General features: G+C 40.1%; 1 protein-coding gene across 8 annotated transcripts in view; it reads right to left on the reverse strand.

Moving 5' to 3' along the window:
* Positions 1 to 27,724, reverse strand: part of FOXP2 (forkhead box P2) — a 919,977-nt gene that overhangs the window by 54,188 nt on the left and 838,065 nt on the right. For all 8 annotated transcript variants that reach the window (XM_060244871.1, XM_060244870.1, XM_060244872.1 and 5 more), the window contains 5 exons: positions 10,292 to 10,379; positions 6,895 to 6,978; positions 1,521 to 1,722; positions 864 to 940; positions 602 to 703 (listed from right to left, as the gene is read on the reverse strand). In XM_060244871.1, coding sequence (XP_060100854.1) covers positions 602 to 703; positions 864 to 940; positions 1,521 to 1,722; positions 6,895 to 6,978; positions 10,292 to 10,379 — 553 coding nt within the window. The remainder of the gene's footprint in view (positions 1 to 601; positions 704 to 863; positions 941 to 1,520; positions 1,723 to 6,894; positions 6,979 to 10,291; positions 10,380 to 27,724) is intronic.

Here is a 27,724-nt window from a genome sequence, read left to right on the forward strand (position 1 = left end):
TGTAGAAGGATCCAGACAATAAAGTTGTTTGGACAGGGATATGGATGAACCCTTTTGTCTAAGTAAATAAACTGCATTTATGGTCTGACAGGATAATATTCACTTTCTTTTCTTTTAGTTCCAGCTGAGTAGCCATGGCCCTCAACTCCTTTTGGCAGGTTCAGTCTATATGATGAGGTATGATGTGTACAAAAGGCATAGACCAAGACAAAACCTACAGCCTCCATTTGTTGCACAAGGCAAACAGACATTTTTCAAACTAATTAGCCAATAATATGCAAGAGAAAAAAAGTAATATAGTGCGACTAACAAAGGTGTTGATGATTGAGTGCTCACACTGTAATTAGTGTGTCAGGCCCTCATTTCTCTGCCAAGCCTCAGCTATTAATTGCACCAAATTAGAAAACTAGTATCAGAGGCAAAATTATTCTTTCACTTGTCATTTTGAGAGAGGGAATTCATTCCATTCAAGAGGCAGGTTAAAAAGAGGGGAAGCAGATACTAATCTGCTTATGTCATGTAAATAAATGTTCCTGGCGCTATCTGCAAGGAACTGGGCTAGACACTCTTTTGAAAACTGCTGGCACAAAAAAAAAGTTACCTTCCAAGTGGCTGCATTGCGCCTGAAGTAGGCAAATGTCCGTGTAAACCAGCTATAAATTTCATTGAGAGTTAACTGCCTGTCACTTGATTCCATGATAGCCTGAAATGAGACAGACAAGATGCAGGTTGACATAAAGTAACAGTTTACTAACAAGTCTAAATGGTATGCTTCCCACCTCCCCAACCCAAACCTTTTTTTTTTTTACACTTTTGTTCTTTTAAGTTTAATCAGGCAACTTTTTTTTTTTAATTCACCTTACCTGCCTTATGAGAGTTGCATAAGTAAATGGAGGTCTGACATCTGCATTTTTATAAAATTCATAGTTCGGAGCAATTTCTGTTTTAAAAAATTGAAAAGTTTACATTAATTGTGTGAAAAGGCAGCTCTCATACAACTGATAAATGGTTTTTGCTTATTGTATTTGAAAACACATTTTATTTGCATTTGTGAGAGTGTTTTCTGCTAAAAGCCCATGCTGCTGAGGTACACACAAAGCACTGCAGATAAATGAAAAGGAACCTTGCTTTGGTCCTTGACGTGCATATTGTAAGTTAAGCATCTGCCTTAGTATGTTGTTTAATGTACATCAACAATGCTATGCAAGGCTCTTTTTTCAAAATTGTGATTCTAATTTTTTTTTATTTACCTTCTCTACTCCCCCCCCCCCTGCTTTCCACAACATAGCCATTTAAATCTATCATTGAAGTTTAATGGGAATTTTTCAGGAACAGTGGCAAACTACTACATTTGCTTTTGTAGTCACATAATCTTAAAGCTACTTTGACATATTCAATCTCAAGCACAATCACACACCTTTGAAGTTTCAAGTATGTACATTCTGAACATATTCTCCATTGCTCTTTAAGCAGGGTCAGATGCGGGGTATCAACACACATTCTGGATAAAAGTAACATACCTGATGACATAGGAATGTTGTATTTATCGGAATGTCGTCTTCGAATGGCTCCCACATTGGGTACACTGGCTGGGGTGATTACTGAGGGTCCCTGGGTAATTGGAGTGACTGGGGCCGTTGGTGTAGTGGGAGTCTGAGGTAAGCTCTGAGGGGAAGTCTCCAACATGTTCTTAGACATGGTGACACTAGACACCAGATTTAGCTGAAGAGGCCCAGGAGAAAGGCAGAGAAAAGACACAAGAGGGAAAAAGTCTTTAAAAGGTTTGACAAATGAGAGGGGATTTACTTCTACAGCTGTGTTGCCACTAATAAGCTGCAAAAGGAAGCAGCCAATCTCAACTAATTACAGGATGAAATTGTATCATAAGAACTCTAATTAGAGGATGCTATTAGAGGTTATCTAATAATCTGTAGCAACGTTACTTAGGACAACCCCCTAGTCCTACAAGACTTGAGTGCAACTATGGATTCCTGCAAAAGAATCTTGTAGCTTATTACTGACAGACTATTGTTGGGCAAGGCAGTCTCCTGCTGAAGCTACCGCAAGACAAACTAATAGGTGCCTGCAATTTAGACAAACGAGATTTATCAAGTAAGTTGCTATTGGATGCTGCTGGATTTTCTTCCCAGGTCCCAAATCTCAGCTGAGAAGCTCCAGCCAGCTGGAAAATTTTACACTGACCTTTAGTCTCCTTGCTAATTTGGTGGAATAGTAATGACATTACTACATATTCAAACAAAATTGTCTTAATTGCAAATTAGCCGGAGGAGGCTGAAAATTTTCAAATTAAATCTGATTGGAGATGGAGAGAGGGAAATGGAATTTCTTCACTAACAATCATTTGTGGCATGTGTTAACAAATATAATGAAATGTCAAGTTTGCCAATTCCTCTGAAAGTATCATTTTCAATTTATGATTACAGTGTCACTTATGGCTGATGTACCCTGGAAAGAGGGTGTCAGGGTAGGGGGTGGTGGTAAAAAGGGGAAGAAGGTGAGAATGTATGCAAGCTGTTTAACTGTGTGCCCTTCATTACTCCACTCAGCAAGAAAGGCCTTGGTTCTCATTACGAAAAATGCATATTAACTTTGTCATATTTACCATACATCTTTTGTCATAAATAGCATCCAATTAGCAAAATTTAAACCCAGGGCAGCAAAGCCCTAAACAGCAAAGCCCAACAGATACTCATTTGAGATCATCTGTAGTAACTGCAGATTGCATAGCGTTACTGCAGTTTGCAGAGGTGAACAAGATGGCTCTCATTAATTGCTGTGCTTCTACCTGCAGTAAAGTTCAACGAGTACAAGCCATGCTAGAAGTTTTCCTGGGCAACAAGCCCTGTTGCAGAGATGAACACCGATGGGCTGCACCCAAAGAGCTAATTTGGCTTTTTGTTCCTAATTTAATAACACCTGCCTGTTCAAATCCCAAACATACTTCATCAGAGAAACCTCTTTTAAAATGGTGTAACAGCACTGATTGATCTTTCTTTGTGGATTTGTTTTACACATTGAGTCAGCAAAGAGATTTGTTAGGGAAACAAAAATTAACATATGCCAGCTAATTGTTCTTCTTTCTTGGGCAGCAGCCAGAAGAAGCGCATTAGCGGGCTAATAATAACGACTGGCACCCGGAAGGCATCCCCAAGTGCATCTGTTCCCAATAAGCCACAAACTGTTATTCTTTGTTAAGTACATATGGGGGGGGGGGGGGGCGAACAAAGATAATGTTGCTAAATGCTGTATTCAATACTTGGGTGAGTGCCTAAGCTTGCCCATGAGGCACAAAAACAATCTTTTAAATTCTCTAGTAGCATTTATACAGAAGCTGCCATGTATCTGTCTTGACTTGTGTTACTGAGAAAGCTTTGAAATCACATGCTGATAGTACTTCCCACTTTAATTATCAGTATCTCTCTTATCCTGTGATCTTCCTCTATTCAGTTCTGAAGTAGTTCTCTTTGGATATATTTAAACTGTAAAATTATACCCCACCGATGTCCACATCCCTTAGACTACCCCTGCAAACTTACACGGCTAAAGTTCTACCGTGACAATTTACCCGGGAAGAACAAGCATATTGCAAATATATTAAAAACACACACAAAACGGGCTGGAAATCTTAAGGTCAGTATGTATGCAAACCACTATGTTTACAATGTTACAGCAACTTATTCTCACTCACCAGTAATAATAAGCATAACATGTTTGGAGGCATGCAATCGTGAGCTGATAAAATAGAATTTATTATTAAACTAAAGAAAAGCATGTAAAACCTAGGATGAGCACTTAGCCACCTCAGCTCATCTGAATATATTCAAGGTTGGGTGAAACTCATTATTCAGGACTCGCAGCCTTGATAACTTTGATTTTCATCCATCCATAGCATGGCCAAAAGGTACCATTTAATGAAGTACCATTCAGAGAGTAAATGGGGTCATATAATAGACAGTACGGTTGCACCTTGTGTTCATGTACTGATAGCTGTTAAGGGTGCAGTGATGAACCAACAGAGCTCATTTCTCCTTGGTAATAAATTCATGCTATTAATATTTATCAAATGTGTGGGCCGTCTCAACTGAGCCACTGCACATGAGACCATAAATCTCTACTATCATATCAGTTTTGAAGCTTCTTTTGTAGAGTGCGTAAATTTTAGGGTTTTTTTTCGGGGGGAAACAGGGGTATTGACCACTCTTCTTTCAAACCAGTTTGAAGCCAGTTGTATAGTTCACCACTTCAGATAGCTTCTGGTTCCAAAGGGAACTTTAAACTGAGGTTTCATTTTAAATCGTTCATCTAAGATTCTGTATTAATTGCCCACCATCAAACGCAATTAGCAATTCTTTCATGTGTGGTTTATGTAATGTAATACTTCAATTACATTATTCATTCAGGTTCTGTTTTGGATTATAGGCTGAAAATTCTTTATTAGTATAGATGTAACCATGCTGCTGGAGTTTTAAAAAATTTACTGATTGAATAATTAATTGGAAAAGAACAAGCTGCAGATTCCTGATGGATTTATGAGACAATTATTCTGTCATGTGATTAGCTACATTATACTATAGGAAGCAATGAGGGGAAAATCATAGTGGAGAGAGGCAGTTACAACAGTAAATATTCCCCAAATTTTGGACTGACCAGCTTATTTAGGGCTCAGATAATTAGGTAATGTAAACGTATTCTGTAAAGGTTTTTTTCTGCACAGGTTAGCAATGTTTGGAATTTAAGCAAGATACTTAAGGATGTTAGCAGGCAATCAAAAGTAGGACCTATTTAAGTATCCTGCTTGTCAGTTATTGAAATCTAAAGTCACAATTCAGAATGGAATCTAAAAAACCCATGAATTTAGTTAATACTCAAACACACCCAAAATGTTCTGTTAACCCCTGAAACAAAGTGCTGGGGGGATTTAAAACCCATCACCCTAAAGCTTTGTATACTTGAGAAAATATTTTTTCTAGTATACAACACTGGAAACATGACACATGTTGCTCTGTCCTAGTATATCATCCTTAACAAGGTGTGATAGCCGAGGCTTTTAAAAATTATTCCTTTTTCCTGCTTGTTCTGAGTTCTAGAAATCTTGACTCTTCGTCTTTTATCCCAAGGATCTTATGTTACCTACCTATTCAGGGCCGGGTTAACAATTAGGCCAAGTAAGCACAGGCCTATGGGCCTCCACACATTTAGGGGCCTTGGCTGGCTTCCCCATTCCCCCCCCCCCCCCCGCTTGCAGCACTCCCAGCCTGCATGTGCAGCTAGCAACCGAGCTGCTCTTTGCCTGATTTGCTTGGTGTGGCTGCTGCTGACATTATCACCAAGTTTGTATCTCTCTGCCTCTCCCCTGCAGCTTTGTCGAAGGGGTTTTTGAGAAGGTGCTTGCAGGCTGCAACGGGTACTGCGGTTGGTAGGGTGGGAACTCTGAGATAATTTGCAAGCCCCCCCCCCCAAGATTTTGACTGCCTAGGGGCCTCCACAGGGTTTAATTTGGCACTGTACCTATTTATTTAATTTATTCATACTCTGCCTTTCTCCCCAATGAGGACTCAACACACCTTACATCATCATTCCTCTCTCTTCCATTTTATCCTCACAAAAATCCTGTGATGTAGGTCAGGCTGAAAGAGTGAGACTGCTCCAAGGTCTCCCAGCAAGCTTCCATGGTATGGGTGGAGTGGAGATTTGACTCTGTATCCTCTAGATTTGTCTGACACATATAACCACTGCACCACACTCACTCTGATGTAAAAATGCATGTGCAATGTGTGAATATTCTAAAAACATTATTTATAAAATGTTACCATATATTTAATTAATCTTCTACTCCATCCACAAATAAATAAGGCAATATCGTTTACTCAAAAGCTTGCAAGTGAGTCAAAAGTGGAGCAAATCTGACTGAGGTCTTTTGCATATTACTGCCCGGAGATGATTTTGCCCATTTGTAACAGTGGGTTAGTTCCTGCACATCCATTCCTCTGATGGTACTTTCCCTCACTGCAAGGAGTCTTCTCATGATGCAAGTGCTCTTCCATTGGCAGAAGAGTGTGGTGGTTAAGAGTGGCGGACTCTAATCTGGAGAACCAGGTCTGATTCCCAGCTCCTTCACGTGAAGCCTGCTGGGTGACCTTGGGCCAGTCACAGTTCTCTCAGAACTCTCTCAGCCCCACCGACCTCACAAGATGCCTGTTGTGGGAAAATGAAGGGAAGGCCATTGTAAGCCACTTCGAGACTCCTTAAGGTAGAGAAAAATGTGGTATGAAACTCTTTTCCTTCTCTTGGAGAAATGGAAGGCTTGCTATGCCAGAGGAAAGTGTGGCCATAAGCAGAATGGATATGTAGGAACCAATCTACCATTTTCCACGTTAAAACCAAAACAAGCATGCTAGAAGCGCAATGCTTTTTACAATTCGTATTTAAGAGACAGGTTTAATAGTAACAAAAATACACATTAGTGTGTGTCCTGTGAGAGATCCACACACTTAGCTACCCTTCTAAAGCCACCCCCCCCCCATTAGCTCTGAAGTCAACCGAACTTCAAGATTTTCAAAATAGGTTTCCTTTTAATATCTGCCAGCCTATCTCAAAGAAGATATTTCTAGTTTCAGCTTCAAGGCAGCGAATTGTGCACTTATAGGTGTACTTTGTTTAGTGTCACCTATGGTGCAGATTGGATAGATTTTGTAAAAGATAGCATTACTTTTATAGAAACATACAATTTGACAAGCTATTGCATTTTATCTTCATTTTATTGCCATATTTTTCATCACCCTCATTGTTTTCCAGCTGTCCCTAAATTGTTCATTTTCTTAGTCTGTTACATTCGTGGGCCTATTTACTGTTTATAAAGCAATATGCACTTACAGGTTTTGGAGATGGCTTGGGCTCCGAGGGTCGCATGTGCAAGTGGGTCATCATTGCCTGAAGACGTTCACGTTCTTTAGAAAGCTGTTAAAGAAAGAGTGAGATCAGAAGTCATTTTAGAAATGACTAAAACAGCTATTTTATTGCAGTAATACATCTTTTCATTGAAGACTGTTGTAGGATAATGGTTCCTGCATATCAAATCCTATGTCAATAGAAAGTTTTATACTAAGAAAGGCAACTTTGTCTTTTCTGAGGGTTGGGAGGGGGAAGCTCCATATAAAACTTCTCTTACGTTTAAAAGGTCAGAGAAAACAAATAATACTTCATCTTTTTGTCAATAAGAGAACTGAGGTCACCATTGCCTCAGTAGTAACAAGTTACTGGGACCATAAATTAGATGGCCTATAGTGTATCTTGAAAGTCCTGTGGACACTGTTAGCAATGGACTAGTGCCAACAACTCTGAAGGGGTGAAGGGTCCTCATAGAACAGTGCCTGCCAGGATTGTCTGCACACTTCATCCATTCCCACTGAGGTCCAGTTAGTGCCCTCTGCAATCTGCCATCATCAATCTAATTCAATAGAGTGACAGGGACCAGGCAGTGCAAAACAGCTGAACTCTGTCACTAAGCTGACATATGCACTGCACTGGGTCTCATTACAACGGATGGACTTTACTTTTCTATCAGTCACACAAAAGGGAAAAAAAGAACTCATAATTGGTCACTCTGAAAGCGGAAACTCCATATGTCCTTTCATGTTACAGCACAGCCTTTGTAAATGGTAAACAGCTCTTTATGAAACCCTTCAACATGCTTCAGAAAACATTATAAGGGTTATTTACAGCCCCCTTTTGGTTTTATCATGCCCAATTCTCAATTGATTTTCACAGCACTCAGTCAAGCAGTATTTGTAGTTTCAAATGCTGACAGAGTCCAATCATATAAAACCTAGAAATAAATGCTCATGCAATTTATGAAAAAGGCACCAAAAATCATAAAATGAACCAATGTAAATATATTCAAATTAGTTATTCAAGGAAGGTCAATTTGATACCCATAAAAACATTAATAGGCTCAAAGAAATACAATCCCGAAACTTAATTTTTAAAACTAGTTTATAAAAATTCGTCCTTGATATTTTTGTTGTTGGATTCAGTACAGGCTACAATACAGAGCAGAAATAAATATGTCCTACTGACAATAAGAAGCCATTGCAATAACCTGCCCTATTCCAGAAGGCCAGGAGTGGGCAACAAAAGCCAGTCTCTGCTCTCCAGTACAACAGAGTAACACTTTGTAAACCCACTGGATTTCCAACAGTGTTTTTCAGTTCTCAACAGGAGATAGCATAACTAAGTCCCTCCTTTCTTTATGCTCCTTCTGACTGAATGGCACTTGGGAGGAACTAGACTTAAAGTAAGACTACAGAGTTATATGCCAATAAAGGCTGATTGATTGACTGATTGACTATAGAGGTGTGCTGGCTTCTGCATTTATTTGGCTAGTACCATACAAAAGAAAATATTAGAAGTGTTTTTGTCACTATATCTTTAATCAAATTAATATATTTCTAATAGCATATTTGACTTAGGAAAAGAAGAGGATCTTTGTCTCAGAAAGATGGCAACTTTAATTCCTATTAAGTCATCAGTGCTTTTGCTGTTCTCCAATCTTAGAGCTCTTCAGTGCACTACTGTTCAGATTGCCAAATACTTTGGGACCCACTCTGAAAGTTCATTCATAAAAGCCACCCAAAGGATAGTTGTTTTACTATGTCTGGGCCAATGATAGCTACTGCCCCATATCTGATGAGCTACCATATAATAGTGATCATATGAAAGATGAGGTCATCAAAACAGTAACACAGTTTATCCCCCCTGCTCTGAAACAATGTAGAAAAAACCAATGTAAACTGTAAATATCCTACTGTCCATGATTAGTTGTGTTATAAAATACGAGATTAGGATTGCATTTTACATATTAAGAATACAGGATAACAGAATCCTATGTGCTAACTAACCCCTTCAATGTGCAGATAAAGAAGAAATATGAACCCTTCCCAACCCTAAAATGCATAGGGAAGAAGTTCAAGTGGCAGGATGGGATGCTGCTAAAAGATGTGTGTGTACCCACACTGGGGGGTCAACAATAATGGGTTTATGCAGACATGCAAGTAGACATGGGTTTTAGGATCTTTGGAAGGGGGAATTCAAAGTAGTAGAATAAATCTGGGTGAGATGCACAGCATGTATAACCACAGTTCTCAGTAATGTCTGGAGTATATATCGTATTTGGATTCTGAAACTCATGACTAGGGACAGGCATGAACCAACTTATGAACTAAAGTTTGTCATGAACTTGCCCAGTTCATGCTTTGCGAACCTCTGTTTGGGCCATCCTGCCCTAATGAATCCCATGAATCTTCCAGGTGGGTTCATGTGGTTTGTGTCAGCTGACATGCTGGAGCTGGCTTGGAGAAGACATTTAAAAAGACTGCAGTCTCTTTAAATGTCTTCTCTGTGGTGACTCACATGTCAACTGATAAGGCTTTTAAATGCCTTCCCAGTTGGAAGTGATTTCAACAATTCCTTTCACTCCCCCCTGCTTTGAAGTGTGTGGGGAGGAGTGAAAGGGATTGCTGAAATAGCTTGCAAAAGCCATTTAAAGGAGCCTTTCTTCTTTCAAATGGCTTTTGCAAGTGGGTGCCACGGCTGAGCGAAGTCACCACTTGGACTTCATTCGCATGCAGCATCAGCTTCCAAAAGTTTTGCAAGATGTTCCCCCCTTCCATTCTGCTGGCACTGGGGAGCAACCGCCAGCAGAAGGGAGGAAGGGAAGATCCACAAATCTCATGAACCACAGCAAACCTCCATTTTCCTGGTTCATGCCCATCTCTACTCATGACATAAGGGGGAGGAAAAGGGATTTGATAGCATGTCAAAATCGACAGTAGACTAGTTGGAAGCTAATCTTGAAGTACGTAAATCAAACTTTTTAAAGAAGAAGAAGAAATTGGATTTATACCTCACCCTATACTCTGAATCTCAGAATGGCTTACAATCTCTTTTACCCCCCCCACCTGAAACCCTGTGAGGTAAGTGGGGCTGAGAGAGCACTCCCAGAAGCTGCTTTTTCAAGGACAGCTCTGCGATGGCTATGGCTGACTCAAGGCCATTCCAGCAGCTGCAAATGGAGGAGTGGGGAATCAAACCTGGTTCTGCCAGATAAGAGCTGCACACTTAACCACTACACCAAATTGGTGTACACTGAATATGTTACACATCTCAAACATACTCATACAGGTAATTGCAGCCTATATTTCAATGTCAGAACACAAGAATATTTCTTTTAAAAAAGTTAAAACAAATCTAGAAGATGTGCATTTTCTCAAACCTGTATTTCTAACTGCTGAACAACCTGCATTTGCACCCGACACTGAGCAGTACTTCTGTCATCCAACGCATGTTCATTATTAAGGTGCCTAGTAAAAGAAGCAATAACAAAAACACAACGTGAGGTGGATATTGATAACCTTCCAAATCCTACTGCGTGTTTGTTCTACAAACAGAACTCTTATTAAGGGAAGTTTTGTCTATAAAAGGAGGCATATGAAATACAAAAAAACCAAACCTGATCATCCACAAATATGAGCACACAGTAGTCAAAACCTGTTGAGGTACATGCAGTAGCAGAAATCTTTTGTCCTACCAAGCCCACCTACCAAGCAGCGAGTACTGGAATTACGCAGTGGATTCCAATGGCAGTGTAGAAAGATGTCTAGTGTCCAACAGGCAGAGTGGCACTGCGTCTTCACTGAGCTATGGGTGACAATGAAAATCGGGCACAATGATGGGGCACAGTGATGATATGAAAGACTTCACACCTCTGTGATGTAACAGCGCATTCTCCTTACTTTTCATTTGCAATAATTTTGCACAATCATTTAAGCTCGACTACAACATCAACTCCATGCCGCTATTTTCAGGCCGGACTAAAGTAAAAAAAAACTCCAATTCTGACATGTTCATTGCCTTTACTGTTTTCTCACACAACTGAACCCATGCAGGTAATGTGCAGACCAAAAGTTATTCTTTTAATCTGTTAAAAACAATTTAACTATTTTGTATGCTTACTCAGTGCCCACTGCCTATATGTAGCACTTCATTGTATCCCATTTCACTGACATGTCCATGCACACAAAAGCTTACACCTTGAATAAAAAATGTATTGGTCTTAAAGGTGCCATTGGGGTCTAACTCTGTTCTGTTGCTCAGACTAACATGGCCACCCACCTGGGTTTGTAAACTGATAAACTCTTCTCCCCACTTCACCTTCCCTTCCACATTGTTACAGAGTGAGCAAATGACTGGGTGACATTAGCTACTATGAAACGGCTCAAAGGTTTCTCAGAATGTCTTAAATTATCACAATTTTCACTTGTTGTCAGAGATGCATTTCCTTAATGCTTCTGAATCGGAAACTTATTTGTTTTCAATGAGCAAAGGACACTGAACTGCCTACTGGTTCTTATTTTCTTGGGTTGCTTACAATGGGGGAGGGGAAGAGAATGAAAACAAATTCACAAAATATGTTTTGAGAAGATCTGAAAGTACTGAAGAGATCAGTTATTAGACCAGTATTTTATATATATTTATGTTCTTCCAAGGACACTGCACAACTGGATCTGGGCCTGATTCCAATGGTAATTTTTACAGTGATCTCTCAACCTGGAATGAGTGTTTGACAAACTTCTGTGAGTTCATGTAAAGTGCTGTCAAGTTACAGCTAACTTATGGCAACCCCAGCAAAGGTTTTAAGGCTTTAAAGGATAATGAGAAGTACAGTTGGTTCACCACTGCATTCCTCTGCAGAGTCTCCCCTGGTGGTCACTCTTCCAAGTACTGACTCTGCTTAGCTCCTGACAAAATTGGGCTATACCATGCTGCCTGCTCTCCTTGATACCCTTGTACACACAGAGAAAGCAACAACCAAATTGTGCTATACAGGGTCCAGCATATTTTAACATGGGTTGTCCCTGTCATAATGCTCCATTATAAGGAGTGAATGATAACTCAAAACTCTTAACCAGTTGAGATTTCTCTCTGGAAGGTATCATTTGACCAGTGCCTTGATATTTAAAGATGTTTAAGAAGCCTTGTCTACAAATAGGCCATTTGAGCTTGTTTTCTCAAGCATTAGAATAAAACTAACAATTCATTTTTAGAAACAGGTGTAATGCTTCAAGAACAACCAGCTGTGTAAAACAGTTGCAGGGTTGGGTGGTTTTTTTTTTTTTTTGGTTAATCATGGCCTAATGACTGATCTTGAAATTACAGTAAACAGATAGAAAGTTAATTGATGTATTAATTTATGTGACACATCATAACATTCCTGTCTGCACTTTCCAGATATTTTAAAATTACGTATATGATTTATTATTGCAATTAAGATCTTAGCTGTTTGGGAGGGTTAATTTGATACAAATCTAAATTATTCACAGATTTCCAAATAAATATGACAGGATAATTTTGAATTTAATAAATACGAGCACTGGCTTTTAAATAAAAATGAGTGAAACGCAGAAGGCAGATGAAATGCACATTTGGACTAGTCAACCCCAGTGCCCTAGTATGATCCTTTGCTTACCCTTATAGATAAGAACGTAAGAGAAGCCATGTTGGATCAGGCCAATGGCCATTCCAATCCAACACTTGGTCACACAGCCAAAAAAACCCACATGCCACCAGGAGGTCCATCAATGGGGCCAGGACACTAGAAGCTCTCCCATGGTTCCCCCCACACCAAGCATTAAGAGCATCACTGCCCCAGACAGAGAGTTCCATCTATACCATGTGGCTAATAGCCACTGATAGACATCTGCTCTATATGTTTATCCCATACCCTCTTGAAGCTGTCTATGCATGAAGCTGCCATCACTTCCTGTGACAGTGAATTCCATGTGTTCATCATCCTTTGGGTGAAGAAGAATTTCATTTTATCCATTTTAACCACATTGCTCAGCAATTTCATTTAGTGTCCACGAGTTATTGTAATGTGAGAAAGGGAGAAAAGTACTTCATTCTCTACCTTCTTTATTCCATGCATAATCTTGTAAACCTCTATCATGCCACCACTCAGTCCACATTTCTCCACGCTAAAGAGCCCAAAATGCTTTTTCTTCATAGGAAAAGTGTTCCAGCCCTTTAATCATTCTAGTCATCCTTTCCTGCACTTTTACCAGTGCTATAATATCTTTTTTTGAGATGTGGTGACCAGAATTGTACAGACCAGTACTTCAAATGAGATCGCACTATCAATTTATACAGGGGCATTATGATGCTGGCTGATTTGTTTTCAATTCCCTTCCTAATAATTCCCAGCATAGTATTTTCTTTTTTATTGGTCGCACACTGTCTCGGCATTTTCAGTGAGTTATCTACTACTTATTTTTTATTTATGTATTTACTTTCCATTTATATCCCACCCATTCCAAACGGACTCAAAATAAAACCAATATCTCAGTTTCAGATATAAAACGATAATACTTATTTTTTATTTATTTATTTACTTTCCATTTATATCCCGCCCATACCAAACGGACTCAAAATAAAACCAATATCTCAGTTTCAGATATAAAACGATAAGACATAATAATTTACAACTTAAAACAAATTTGGCGCTTTACAACATATTAAAAGCTTAGGTGGCTCAGATCATACGAGGCCTTCCATTTATCTGTTGGTGGTCCTTCTGGTGGAATTGCCCAGCAGCATAAGAGTGACAGCCTTCTCCCCTAGTTGTTATAGGCTTGTTTAAAAAGTTCAGTTTTACAGGCCCTGTGGAATTGGGAGAGATCCCACAGGGCTCTTATAGCCTCAGGGAGAGCATTCCACAGCATTGGTGCTGCCACTGAGAAGGCCCTGGCCCGTATAGAGACCAGTCTGGCCTCCCTTGGACCCGGGATGGACAGTAGATTTTGAGTTCCCAAATGCAGTGCTCTCTGGAGAACATACAGGGAAAGGTGGTTCCTTAGATAGACAGGTCCTCGGCCATATAGGGTTTTAAAGGTCAATACCAGTACTCTGAAACAGACTCGGTACACAATAGGCAGCCAGTGCAGCTCTTTTAACACTGGTTGAATGTACTCCCAATGAGGGAGTCCCATTAACAACCATGCTTCAGCATTCTGCACTAGCTGCAGTCTCTGAGTCAAAGTCAAGGGCAGTCCCATGTAGAAGGCATTACAGTAGTCTATTCTCAAGGTGATTGTAGCATGGATCACCATTGCTAAGTCGCGGTGCTCCAGAAAAGGGGCCAACTGCCGTACCTGCCACAGGTGGAAAAAGGCGATCTTGGCAGTGGTTGCTACTTGGGCCTCTTACCGAACTTTGCACTTGGCCATGTTGAACTCATTTGCCACGTTGATGCCCACTTGCCCAGCCTTGATAGATCCCTTTGGAGTGCCTCACAATCCTCCCTGGTTCTCACCACCCTGAACAATTTAGTGTCATCTGCAAACTCAGCCACTTTGCTGCTTACTCCCAACTCCAAATCATTAATGAACAAGTTAAAAAGGACTGGACCCAGTACTGAGCCCTGCGGTACCTCACTGCTTACCACCCTTCACTATGAAAAATGCCTATTTATACCCACTCTCTGTTTTAGCCAGTTTGTGATCCTTGAGAGGACTTATCCTTTTACCCCATGACTTTTGAGCTTACTTGGGAGTCTTTGATGAGGAACCTTATCAAAAGCTTTCTGGAAGTCAAGGTAAACAACATCTATTCAGTCCCACTTGTCCACATGTTTATTCACCCCCTCAAAGAACTCTAAGGTTAATGAGACAAGATCTTCCCTTGCAGAACTCATGCTGAGTCTTCCTCAATAGCTTTTCTTCATCAATGTGCCTACTAATTCTCTCTTTAAGAATGGTTTTCACCAACTTTCCCAGTATTCACATCAGACTGACTGGTCTGTAATTTTCCAGATCTCCTCTGGAGCCCTTTTAAAAGATAGGGGTGACATTAGCTACCTTCCAGTCCTCAGGAATGGAGGCAGATTTTAATGAAAGATTACATATTTTTGTCAGGAGATCCACAAGTTCACCTTTGAGTTCTTTCAGAACTATTGGATGTATGCCATCTGGGCCTGGTGACTTAACAGTTTTTAAATTGTCTATCAGTCGTAGAACATCCTGTCTTGTCACCTCAATCTGACTCATCTTTCAACGCCCCTCCCAAAATCAGCGGTTCTGGAGTGGGCAAGCATTTATTGTCTTCTACAGTGAAGACTTTTACATTCAGCTTCTCAGCCATTTCCCTATCCTCCTTCAGTAATCCTTTTACCCCCTTAGTCATCCAAGGGCCCCACTGCCTCCTTGGCTGGTTTCCTGCTTCTAATGCAGGGATGTTGAACTCATTTGTTATGAGGGCTGAATCTGACATAAATGAGACCTTGTCGGGCCAAGCCATGTACCTATTTATGATTAGGTAGCAGAGATATAAAATTTATAAAGGGAGCGGTGGCTCAGTGGTAGAGCATCTGCTTGGGAAGCAGAAGGTCCCAGGTTCAATCCCCGACATCTCCACTAAAAAAGAGTCCAGGCAAGTAGGTGTGAAAAACCTCAGCTTGAGACCCTGGAGAGCTGCTGCCAGTCTGAGTAGACAATACTGACTTTGATGGACCAAGGGTCTGATTCAGTAGAAGGCTGCTTCATATGTTCATATAAAGGACACAGACAAACACAAAGATTTTTTTAAAACGTTAAAATATTCTTAAAACATTAGCACTCGTTGGTCTTAAAAGTGCTTTTTTTATATTTCTCCCATGGGATTCAGGGAACTGGGCAAAAGAAGCTCTGGCTCATTCCTTCCTTCCCCAGGGGACCAGGAGGGGGAGGAGCTGCAGCCAACAGAAGGAAGAGTAGCTTCAGTAGCTCTGTTGTACAGTTGAGAGAGTCTAGCAAAGCAAGCTCTCCCTCCACCCCTTCCTCCCCAAGGGAGAAGCCTCAGCCAATGGAGAAAATAGAGGTTTTGCTCTGTAGCTTCTGTGGGATTGAGCAAGCTGGCAAAGCAAGCTGTGATGCAGAAGAAAGCAAGAGAGAGGGAGAAGGAAGGAAGCAAATGGCAGCCAGTTGCTCTAGGGATTGATAGGCGCCCTTCGGGGGCCTGATTTGGCCCCTGGGTGCATGTTTGACACCCCCTGTTCTAATGGTTTTGAAGACATTTTTGTTGTTGATCTTTATGTTTTTTTTTGCAATATGCTCCTCATTGTTCCTTTTTTGCCTGCCTGATCACAGACTTGCATTTGATTTGCCACAGCCTGTGTTCCCTTTTACTAATTTACTTGGACTAGTTTTCCACCACTTAAAGGAATCCTTCTTACCTTTTACAGCTTTCAATACTTTGTTAACCATGCAGGCCTTTTTCTATACCTATTTGTGCCTTTCCTAACCTGTGGTATATATTTTATCTGAGCTTCTAGGATTGTAGTTTTAAATACTCTCCAAGCTTCCCCAAAGGTTTTGTCCCTTTTTACTTTTCCTTTCAGTTTCCTCTTCACATGCCACCTCATCTCAGAGAAGTTATCCCTTTTAAAATTAAAAGCCTTTAAAAAGATTTGGAACATGTTGAAATAATAACGTCCTGGCCAGAATGGGACAGTGTTTGCCATGTCCCTATTCAGTATTTAAGTGGCAATGTTAGCAAGGCAGATTATGTGTAAGGTAAGCAGAGTACCATGAAAAGCTTCCTATCTTAAACTAGAGAAAAACAAACATTAAAACTTGGACCCAGACTAGCATTTCTGCAGGAGCACTGTTGGGGCATTTCAGGCTGCCACCGGAGGCAGTAAAATGGTGTAATCTGAGGATGGAAAACTTTGTTGCAGAGAAAATGCTAGTCTGGATCCAAGCCAGCATAACATGAAAGGCAATATGAAGGAAAGAAATGTCTACAGCACAGGAAATCAGTTTTTTAAAAAATGCAAAACAATAATGTATTACTAAACATCTTTCACATGTGTTTCTCAGATTTCACAGCAGCCTCTCTATCGCCAGTGAATGTTCATAAATATCATAAAAATTCTGTGGTTCTCTTGCTGGCCTCCTTTATTGGCCAGACTGTATCACTGATTGGTAAACTTCAAATACGTTCTGCTGTTTATAAAACGTTTACCATATACTAGGCATGACTTCCGACATAACACGCTTTATGAGTTCGCTTTTAAAAATATGTATCTATTTTTCCTTGTGACAAGACCAGTTTTCACAAGTTTTAGCACATCAACAGCTCTTGGAGAGGGAGGAGTTCTTTAAATAGGCACTTCCTGCCTCTCCCCCAGAAAGATACCAGTGGCACTTCAAAGGAACTAAGCAGAGCATACACCCACCTGGATGAATGCACATCAGCTAGAAGGAAAGGAATATGAGGGCTACTAGTATGACTTGGCTCACTCCTTTTCCCCACTGGGTACATCAGATACAGGGAAACAGAAATCAAGCATAAAGGCTGAGGAGCATACATGCTCTCTGATGTTGGTTTGGTAAGGCATTGAAGATACCATAAGCCCAATTTCTGCTGAATAACCTTGGCACAACTGGAAAGATTATTTTTAGCTTTTGTTACTTCTGTGGAACACCAGTCTGGGGCTATCCTCTTCACAATAATCATGTGGGAAATATTAAATAGCAGGAAGCTATGCAGAAGCTGGGTTCAGGTAGCCAGCTCAAGGCTGACTCAACCTTCTATCTTTCCAAGCTCGGTAAAATGAGTACCCAGCTTGCTGCAGGTAAAGTGTAGATGACTGCCAAGAAAACGTTGTGATGTGACGTCATCCCATGGGTCAGTAAGGACTCGGTGCTTGCACAAGAAACTACCTTTATCTTTAGGTAGTAGATGGCCTAACTCCATGGACAAAACTGTGAAAATTCAGATACACAAAGAAAACTGGGTTGCAACTTTACACTTGCTTATCCTGCCTGTTTTTCCAACTCTGAAGTTTACAAAATAATATACCTGCGTATCTTGTAAGAAATCAAGTTTGCAAATGAATTCCATGTGATTTGATGGAAACTGGAGGATTTTCTTCCAAGCTTTATGCCTGTTTCTTGTATCAAAGATCTGTTGTTGTTCTTGTTGTTTAAATTGCCAGTTACAATGTTACTCATGATGCTATCTACCACACACTCCTTCAGGGACAGATCTACAAATTAAAGGAATTAAGCAATGGCTTAAGAAAAAAAACCCTTGAAGTTCACATAGATAAAAAAAATGGAAATGTCAACTGCAAGTAAATACTGATCTTATGTCATTGAAATACCTTCAAGTAGGGAGGAGATTTAAAATGTTACTACAGTTCCATGGGATGAAACAAAAACCCATTTGCCTCAGTGAAAGCTGAAATGGATTCACTTTCAGTTACGTTTCCAGTGGACACCTAGCCATTTCAATTAACCCCTGTGTAACTTGGTACCCTCAACAGTCTCTGCTTAGAAGAATCCCAGGACTAAAATAGCAAAATGCTAGAGGTCAGGGCAGAGATACACTGGCAGTGGTCTTTGGGGGAATTTGAACAGAACCTGTCTGAACTATGTTCAGCTTCAGTCAGTACTATTCTGAGCCTCACTTTAATAAGAGCTAAAAAATTAAATAAATCACCAAAACATTTTAAAAAAAAAAACTGGATTGATTCACAAACTACTCATAAAGGTAGAGAATGTTTTCAGGGATTTTGTAGCAAATGCCAGTAGTGTGAAACTAACTTTTTTCAATGCCTATAATCTATATAAATGAATGAAAACTCCAGACCTCTCACTTTAATGAACAAGTAAATAAGGGTAAGAGGTGAACAAAAAGCATTTTAATTATACAGCAATCTGCACTTTAGTGGTTATCATCTGTTTCTAATACACTTCAGTTCTAGGTATTTAAGAGGTTTGTTATATTTTCTCTTTTGGGCATATTAAAATATGCTATCCTTCATGGATGCACACCTCAGTGAAATATTATGTAACTTAGTATAAGATACTGACAAAAATCTATATAATAAGTGCTGTATTGTCAAACACTTTGGAAGTAGCTATTGAGGGCTCTGTATAGACAATAGCTTTTCACAGAGTTGGAGCTGTATTGAACAGCTGTCAGTATTTTTGAAGCATATGATCATGCAGTCTCTGGTTGTATATCTCCATAGCACATCAACTGGTATAACCAACAGCTGGATAATGCTCATCATGAGTAACACACTTCTCCCTTCCATGCCTACACCTTGGAAACTGGTTTTAAGATGTTTTTTAAATGCTTGTATTCAGGGCTTTTTTTGAGCCGGAGCACATGAGAGCGCTGCTCAGGCTGGGTTGGCCAGGGCTCTGGCTAGCCTGACCCGTTCCAAAGTAGCTCATTATGCTGCATCCACCACTCTGACTCAGAACCTTGCTTGCATATCTCCTTGTTTCAAGTCAGCTTTTGTTAATCTAGGTACCGAGTCAGGGGTGTCTATAGCTCTGCCTGTTTTTACCATGTTTTAGAATAGGACAGCAATAGGCAAGTATTTCACCAGGCAGGAAATGGGTGCCCTTTTGGAGTGAGGACCTAAGGGTCCCTAGTTCAATCTAGAGTGGGCTCAGATGGAGGGAGAGAGTGGCCGAGTTGAACCTGGAGCCACTTGGTATGTCTAATGTTCACTTCTCAGTGCAATTCTGCCCTCAGAAGGTTTGAAAAGGTGGTTTGCTTGCACAGGTGGGTGTGGAAGTGGGGGGCAGAAGTCTCTTCCACATTATGAGGTGAGCAGGGCTGTATGGGTTTGAATTGAGTGCTTGCCAGGGCACCTTTTTGGGCAAATGGGAAAGGCACACAGCATGTGGAGCCTGTCATGGGCAGGGCCGGCTCGCCCACTAAGCAAACTAGGCAATTGCCTAGGACACCAGGACGGTGGAGGCGCCAAATTGGGCTCTTCCCCCCCCACACCGCACCCAAGGCGAATGCCTAGTTTACCTGCCGCTGTCCTTGCCACAGCCACCTAACCCTCCATCCTCCCTTCCTCTCCCAGCAAACTCCGCCACCAACCCCACCCCTGCACTCTCAAAGGAGCGCTAGAATCGGCCCTACCTGCTTAAATGTGGCTTGGGCCTCTCAGTGCTAAACAAGGCTTTGCTCCTCCCCGAGGGAGGAGCAAAGCCTCGCTCAACACTGAGAGGCTCGACCATGTTTAAATGGGTAGGGCCAATTCTAGCAGCACTCTTCCTCCCTTCCCTCTGGCAGCAGTCCGCTCTGCTGCTCCCCCCACCCGCCTGCTCAAAGGAGTGCTAGAATCGGTCCTACCTGATTAAATGCAGCTTATGCCTTTCAATGCTGAACAAGGTTTCGCTCTGGAGTGAAGCCTCATTCAGCCCTGAGAGGTCTGGGACACATTTAAGCAGCTCCTCCCTTGAGCCAATTCTAGCGGCGCTCCTCCTCCCTCTCCTTCTGTGGCGGCCAGTTCCGCTGCCTGCCCACCCCTCAGCGTGCTCAAAGTAGCGCCACTAGAATCGGCCCGACCTGCTTAAACGCGGCCCGGGCCTCTCATTGCTGAACGAGGCTTTGCTCTGGAGTGAAGCCTCATTCAGCGATGAGACGCCTGGGCTGTGTTTAAGTCTGATTTTAGGCACTACTTTGAGTGCACCCGTGGGGGGGCAGACAGCAGAGTGCGCCACAGCAGTTGGGAAGGAGGGCTGTAGTGTTTCCCAGGGAAGGGAAGGGGGGGCTTTAAAATGCCCGGGAAGTGCGGTGCTCCACCGCCCCTTCCCAGGCATTGTAATGGTGGGGAGCGAGTCTGCCGGCAGAGGAGGGGTGGCGGGCGGCGAGTCTGCCTGGGGTGCTCTGTGCCCTAGGGCCAGCCCTGGACATTGTGGGCTTCAGAAGGAAGGCTCTGAATGTCACTTTGCAACAGGGCCAATGAATGGGGAGGTTTTAAGCTGGACCTGCAATCACCAAATGTACACACTGCCAATTGGGATGGGGAAACTATGTGTGCACAAGAAAATGGGAAGGGGGGCTACTTTGCAAGAGGCAAACACACCTCAGTGGGCCAAGGCCACGATTCTCCACACCACATTCCTTAGGAAGAGCTCCAGTGCAGATGACTAATGAGACAAACAATAATACTTTGCCTGGGACTTTATCAGTACAGGCTGCAGGTGGGTGGGTAGATGGATGTGCTTGCTTGAATATCCCTTCTTAGGGAGCATAGCTTTCTGCACATAAGAAAATGGCATGTCAAGGCTAGGCTGTATTCCTCCCCCCCCCCCTCCAAGGGATTTTTTTTTTTAATAGAAGGGATTTGTTTACCTCCTTGGGTCTGTTTCCTGGGGTGTTCTTGACTAAATGTGTTTGCTTCTCAGTGGCTTGTTTTGAAGCTCCAAAGCAGGTCTCTTCCCTTACTGTGGGCTTTCTCCATTTTATTATGTCTGTACAATTATCAAGCTATGGGTGATTAACTAGAGCTAGTGCCACACCACTTATAGGGAGGATGGAGGGAAGCTCTTCAGAATTTCTTGTCCTGCAGACAACTAAGAAATGACACTAAAAATAATAAAATATCATATTTGTTCTTCTGAGTAAAATTGGAAATGCTCTGATATGACAAAGCAGAGATCCCACAAGAATCAGCTAGTTGATACTGAAGGAAGAACAGCAGGGCAGAAATTCTGAGAGCTGAGTGTTTAGAATTTAGTTTTTAAGATCAGGTTTCGCACATGCAGCCTCAGCTTCAGGATCAAAATGCGTACATACAGTCTCTGTATGCACGTGCAGCTAATTCCCCATCCAGCAAAACATACAGGCATAGCAGCCTGCTTCTGGATATGCAGCATCCTAACTGAATGGGGTACATATGTGTTTACATTTTAGTTCCATCTTTGTATATTTAAAGGACGAAAACCCAGTGAAATGTTTGCATTTATATGCTCAAGTCTTAGAGACCTATTCAATTTATCTGCTCTGCTTTTATTAGGCTGGCGTCTGTAGACTACAATAATAGTCAATGAGGTTTTGTCTTGATTGAATTTTTCAGTAGAACACAAAAGAACCTTGCCATTAAAATAGTCCTTTATTCTCCTGTATGAAGGCGAAAGGTTTTTAAAGTGTTGTGATGTTCAGTAATGAGCTTCTATCTAAATTATCATTGGTGACAAACTCACAAAGCACTTTGAGGACACATAGTTATGAAATGCCAGAGCTGCCACTTTCTTTCCTGTAATTATAGGCTAGCTTGCAGCCCTTCAATGATCATTTATAGAACAGCCTCCAGTGGATTACTGAGAACTTGAAAAACACATACATACCTCTGCCACATCTCCCCTTCTCCTTTCCTTGCTATTGTTTACCAGTGATACGTAAAATAATAGTGCCTATTCATTTCCCTGTCTTAATTATGCCAATCAGAAATAGCACCGGATCTAAATACAATGAAGGAAGACTAAATAAATAGGCGATAAATTAACATCAAATTATGAATTCATGTATTTGTGACTATTTTACACTCAAATTATTCTCTTTTATGCTTTCTACAGCCATCACAGGTACATATTGCTGTTCAAAAATTCTCTATGATTTATAAATCAAGAATGAGATAATACTGAAAAATGAGAGGATTGGTGGATTTTCTCCGTCAGTGCCTAATTGCTGTTTCAAAATGCATATGCAAAGGGACATTTCATTAATCATTTAATCATGTCCCTTGCAGGAAGTTGGAACTAATGTTGCAAATACCCTTTTCATATGAATGCTCTATAATACTATCGTATGCATTTGATATATTGCATATGTCATAAATTATAACTGCTTCAAAAAAAAAAAAAAGGACAAAGTAGGTTGTTATCCCTGAAGATGCCTGTTACAAAACCTTTATTAAGTTTCTCCCCCCCCCCCCCTTTCTTTCCTTATTGCTGGTTCTCATCCACAGCTTCAGCCTAGCTCCCAATAATGTTCTTTCTGATGGCAAAGGTCTGTAAATTACCCCTGCAATCACCAACACCATTTCACAGACCTGTTCTACTTCTACTGGTCTGCTAACAAGGCGATTACACACAAATTACTGAATGCCTATGAAATATTTAAATGCATTCTACTCTACTATGCATTAATAAGAGAAAAGCAAGCACTGGAATTCTGGTGAGCTCCAGTTCCTAATGTCTCCTAATGAGCCTCTTACTGTGACTGCAGTTCAAACAGAGAGGTGAAGAAAAATGCAAAGGGTGCCTTCAGAAAGGCAGCACTGAGCAAACATTGTGCGAGCTGGTTCTAATTTATGGGTCACTTTATAGGTATATTGATTTTTGTTTTCAAAATGGAATAAATGATGTGGTCGACTGATGTTCTTTCAAAACTGCATGAATGTGAAGGTAAGCTGCCAGACTTGTTCATGGAAAAATATAAATACGCACAGTCGCCTTTTCTAAAGAAACAATTTTTTAAAAGATTCTAGAGCGACCAACAGAAGAAGAAGAATGATTTCCCTTTGTCAAATGTTTATTTTTATTTTTCTGAAGCTTTTAAGGACTAAAAGATAGGAACCCACTTACCCTGAAAACTACAAATTGCTAAACTAATCTGATGGGTAGAATCTCAAATTAATTACAAAGCATGTCATTTCTGAGAAAGGACTTGGAGAGTTTAGGGTGGTTTTAACAAAACATTTCACTTTTCACCTCAGTGTAGTATTTGATTTACTTTGCACAAAAAGTTTCATGTTTAAACCATGAAAGGATTTTAAATAAAAATGTGTTTGCATTTATGTCACTAACGATAGCACACATATGCCACCACTGGTTTAGCTGATTGTGTCACATCTCTAATTTTTGAGCAATGATGGCACTGTCACTAAAAGCAGCAAATGTTCTGATATGTCAAAAATGTCTTCTTGAGGTCATAATTTTGGGACCAGACTGCCTACTCAAAGTCCAAGGAAATTTGCACCACCTTGTGAGAATGGGCATAAATATATATCATAGGTAAACAGGGTGGAAATGTAGTGGGGTGGTTGAAAGGAAAAATTCAGGTGAAGTTTGATGCCTAATTAATTTATATTACTTCTTCCGCTGTATTTGTTTGCCATCTTTGAAGGCTGTGATAACAAAAAAATACAAATATTTTATGTAGCAGGATTTTCCTCTCCCCCCTCTTCTCAACACTAATAGTTCTGTCTTTATACGGGGAAAAGCAGATCAAGTTTTGTTTTCCTGGCGTCTGTTGTATGCAGATTTTAAAAAGTTTGTCAGTTGCCTGGAATGCTATAGTGTAAACCACTTTTTGATTTAAAGCTCTAAAAGTCAAATCCATCTACACTCAAACTGACCTAGGACCAATGGAATGATAATTAGTTTTTCAGACAAAATACACCAAAGTTTTGTCATATGTTATTATGCTCTGAGCCTCTGACATTTATAAGACAGTAATGAAGAACTACTATTAAAAGCTTTTAGTGATCTTCAGGGCTCCTTGCTTGGTGACTGGCAAAATGGTTTGCTTCTGTCAACACCTGTTTTATAGTAAAATTCCAAACAAATTCTTAAACATTTTTGGCAGCCTTTTAGTCAACCTCTTTGTTGCCTAGGATTCTATTCAATAATTATTCTCTCTGCAATTTCATAGTAATATTTTGTGACCCAACTTAAAATTTTTGATGTTTTTTTTCTTCTGCCCAAAATAATTTATTTAAAAGAATTGCTTTTGTTGACTGAATCATATGCACATGCAAAATTATAATTTTATACTTCTTCATCAAGACAGAAAAAAGTCAAGTAAATTCTTAGAGCAAACATCTCGAGCAGATGGATATCCAAGGAATGGTCCAGTTTCTCATTGTGTCTGTCTGAGAAAACATCACAAGGAAAACATGTTTGTTTGAAAATAAGAAGTGTGTATTAGTAATTATATTTAATCCTTACTGTCTGCATGCAAGGTGGAATTTTGAAAATTCTAAAAATCTCAATACAGAGTAGCATATTTATCTTCTGGCTGAACAGAAAGATAAAAAAATCATTCTTGGCTAAAAGTCACATTCTGTAAGTTATTCTTCACTTCACTCTAAATCCTTTCCATTATTAAAAAAAAAATGAAGCAAAGCCATTCTGTTTTCTGTCTTAATCCTCTTTCTCAAATGCCTTAGGACAGCTGTTTCTTTCTTTTCTTTTTTAGTTAAAAAAAAAAAGCATGAAAGCATCACCTTAAATCTGGTTTTGAACAAAAGTTAAGAGTTCATCTTATATACCAGAGACTTCTTCAGACTTGTCACAAAAATACTGCAAAAATACAGATGACTAGATCAGGGTAGCACTCCTTATGAATATTTGATTCCAGAGCAATATCCTTGCATTAGTTCGATTAACAAGAATTCCAATGTTTCAAGTCAGAACCTGCAACATTCTTAGGAAGATTAGACTAAGAGCAAGGCCTTGAAAACTACAGCCATTAGTCCTGTCGTCCCCTATAAAGGTAATGGATTGGAAAAAGATCTTGCATCTAAAAGTTGAAATGTAATTGTACGAAAAAGGGTATTTTTAGTTAAAACAAGACTATACAGTTTGAATATAAAAAGGTGTTAAGGTGGATAAATGCAATGAAACAGAATCAAGGCATACTGCAAAATGTAGAACTAGTTGTATTAATGTTTTTATTTAAGTTTAATAAGTACACAAATAGGTTTCAAGTAGAGGTTTCACTGGAGTATAACAGGCCTCAGGGGGTTAAAATACTGTCTCCAAAAGGGTGTGTGTGATTTTCACTGATTACTTCCACAGCACAGCTCTTCTCCAAGTTATTCCTAGGTGTCCACCATCCCCCAGGAGGAGCATTTTAGGGTGAATTTCAGGCTGCAGTGGGAGATAGAGGAGTCACACTACCATAGATGAAATCCTTCCCCCAGAGAAGATTAGTAGGTAGGATCCAAGCCACATTCTTAAGGCTCTATTACAGTCCACTAGGAGTTGGCTTCAGATATAGGTAGCATTGCCAGGTATGTATTGGAAAATACCTGGAGACTTTGGAGATGGATCCAGGAGAGGGTGGGGTTTTGGGAGGGGAGGGGCCTCAGCATGGTACAGAGCCATACCCTTCAAAGCAGCCCCTTTCTCCAGAGAAGCTAATCTCTGCCAGCTGGAGATCAGTTGTAAAATACAGGAGCTTTATCAAGCACATGATATAGTAGGACGCATATGGAGAAAGAATACAAACTTGACAAGCCTAAAATAAATTACACAAAATGAAGACTTTTGAAGATATCGGAGTGTTTACCAAATACAGGAACAATGGTAAACATAGACCAATATTAATACAGTTAAATTAAAACATTTTTTGTTCCTTTGGGTTATGAAACTAGAGTTCTACAAAAGAACTGTAAAAACAGTAAGCCAAGTATTAACATCACTAAACCTTGGAATGAGGAATGTGTTTATAAACATTAATTTTGCTTGGAGAGAAAAAGGCTTGAACTAAGTTGGCTAAACAGTCTTGGTATCAATTATGCTTACAACAATATATGCAGTATGTAGGTTGCTTTTACATGAAATCATTTCCCACAGTTTATATCAATCCTACACAGAACAAACAGAAATGGTATAGATCAACCTCATTCTTCTAAAAATGGGCAAGAAAATTTTTGTATCTAAATTTTGCCTAAAAACTGGCAAAAATTATATATATATAATTTTACATACATACATATATATAAATTTTTATACAAACACATAGATATGTGTGTGTGTAAAATTACTGTTTTAAGTCTATCCCACAAAAGGCATTCTTCCCAAACTGATAAATAATAAAATGGGATATCAAGGTGAATATAACTCATTCTAAATATAAAAGGTACAGGATGTAAGAATCCCATCTGCCTTATAAAAGTGTACATACAGTTATTATGATGCTGTGCATCTGTGCCCTGTTGTTAAGCTGCTGTTGCTATACATCCTGTTGTACACCATTTGTAAACAGGCCTTTATGATGTTTCTGCCAACATCCTGACAACAAATCGGTGCAATTTCAAATGAGCTAATTAACTTAATTGCTGATGAAGCATGAAGCAGTTCATTCACCCTGTTAGCTGCACCATGACAACGTAAGAGCCTCAGCTTGTGAAGTTACTCATCTATATAAACCTATCTATATAACTTTCCATTAAGATTCCTTGTATGCTGTCGCTAAAGCCTGGATGGCTGTTCTCTCAAAGATCACTCCATATGGGGTCAGCCTTCTTGCTCTTATAAACAGAATGAGAATACTAAACAATATTAAACTTTACAAATCTGTTTATCTGTTAAAACTAGATCCTTATCTTTTAAGAAGACATATGCTGCCCAATTAGATGGACCTATGGCCTGACTCACTAGACAGCAGCGTCATAGTTCACCCACTTCAGTTAATTTTGCAAATGAAAATGCTGTATAGATCTTGGTTATATTCTGAAGAAAATGACACATGCATAAAATTTTTCCATCACAGTTGAATAGCAAGCATGACACAGCATGACAAGGCATCCCTGAAGCAAGGAGAGCTTGAAGACAGATGTCAGTGTGAGAGGGGAGAGTATGTTTTGGAGAAAACACAAAAAACACAAAGTGCAAGTGTTTCACATAAAGGAAGGAAGGCCTGCTTGAGGTAGGGCCAAAAGCTGTAGCTAACATACACAGCTCAGGGTCCCAATCCAAGACTTTCCCTTTGAATTCTCTGACATGAAAGCCCTTACACATGATCTGTACTGCAAACAGAGAGCTGTCTCAAAGCAATAGCCTACTTGTCTTTGAATTTCATGTGTATGTTAGAGCCCTTGCAATAAGTTCGACTAGGGAACTCT

This window comes from Heteronotia binoei, chromosome 8, assembly GCF_032191835.1.
Source record: "Heteronotia binoei isolate CCM8104 ecotype False Entrance Well chromosome 8, APGP_CSIRO_Hbin_v1, whole genome shotgun sequence".
In the NCBI taxonomy this organism is placed as follows: Eukaryota; Metazoa; Chordata; class Lepidosauria; order Squamata; family Gekkonidae; genus Heteronotia; species Heteronotia binoei.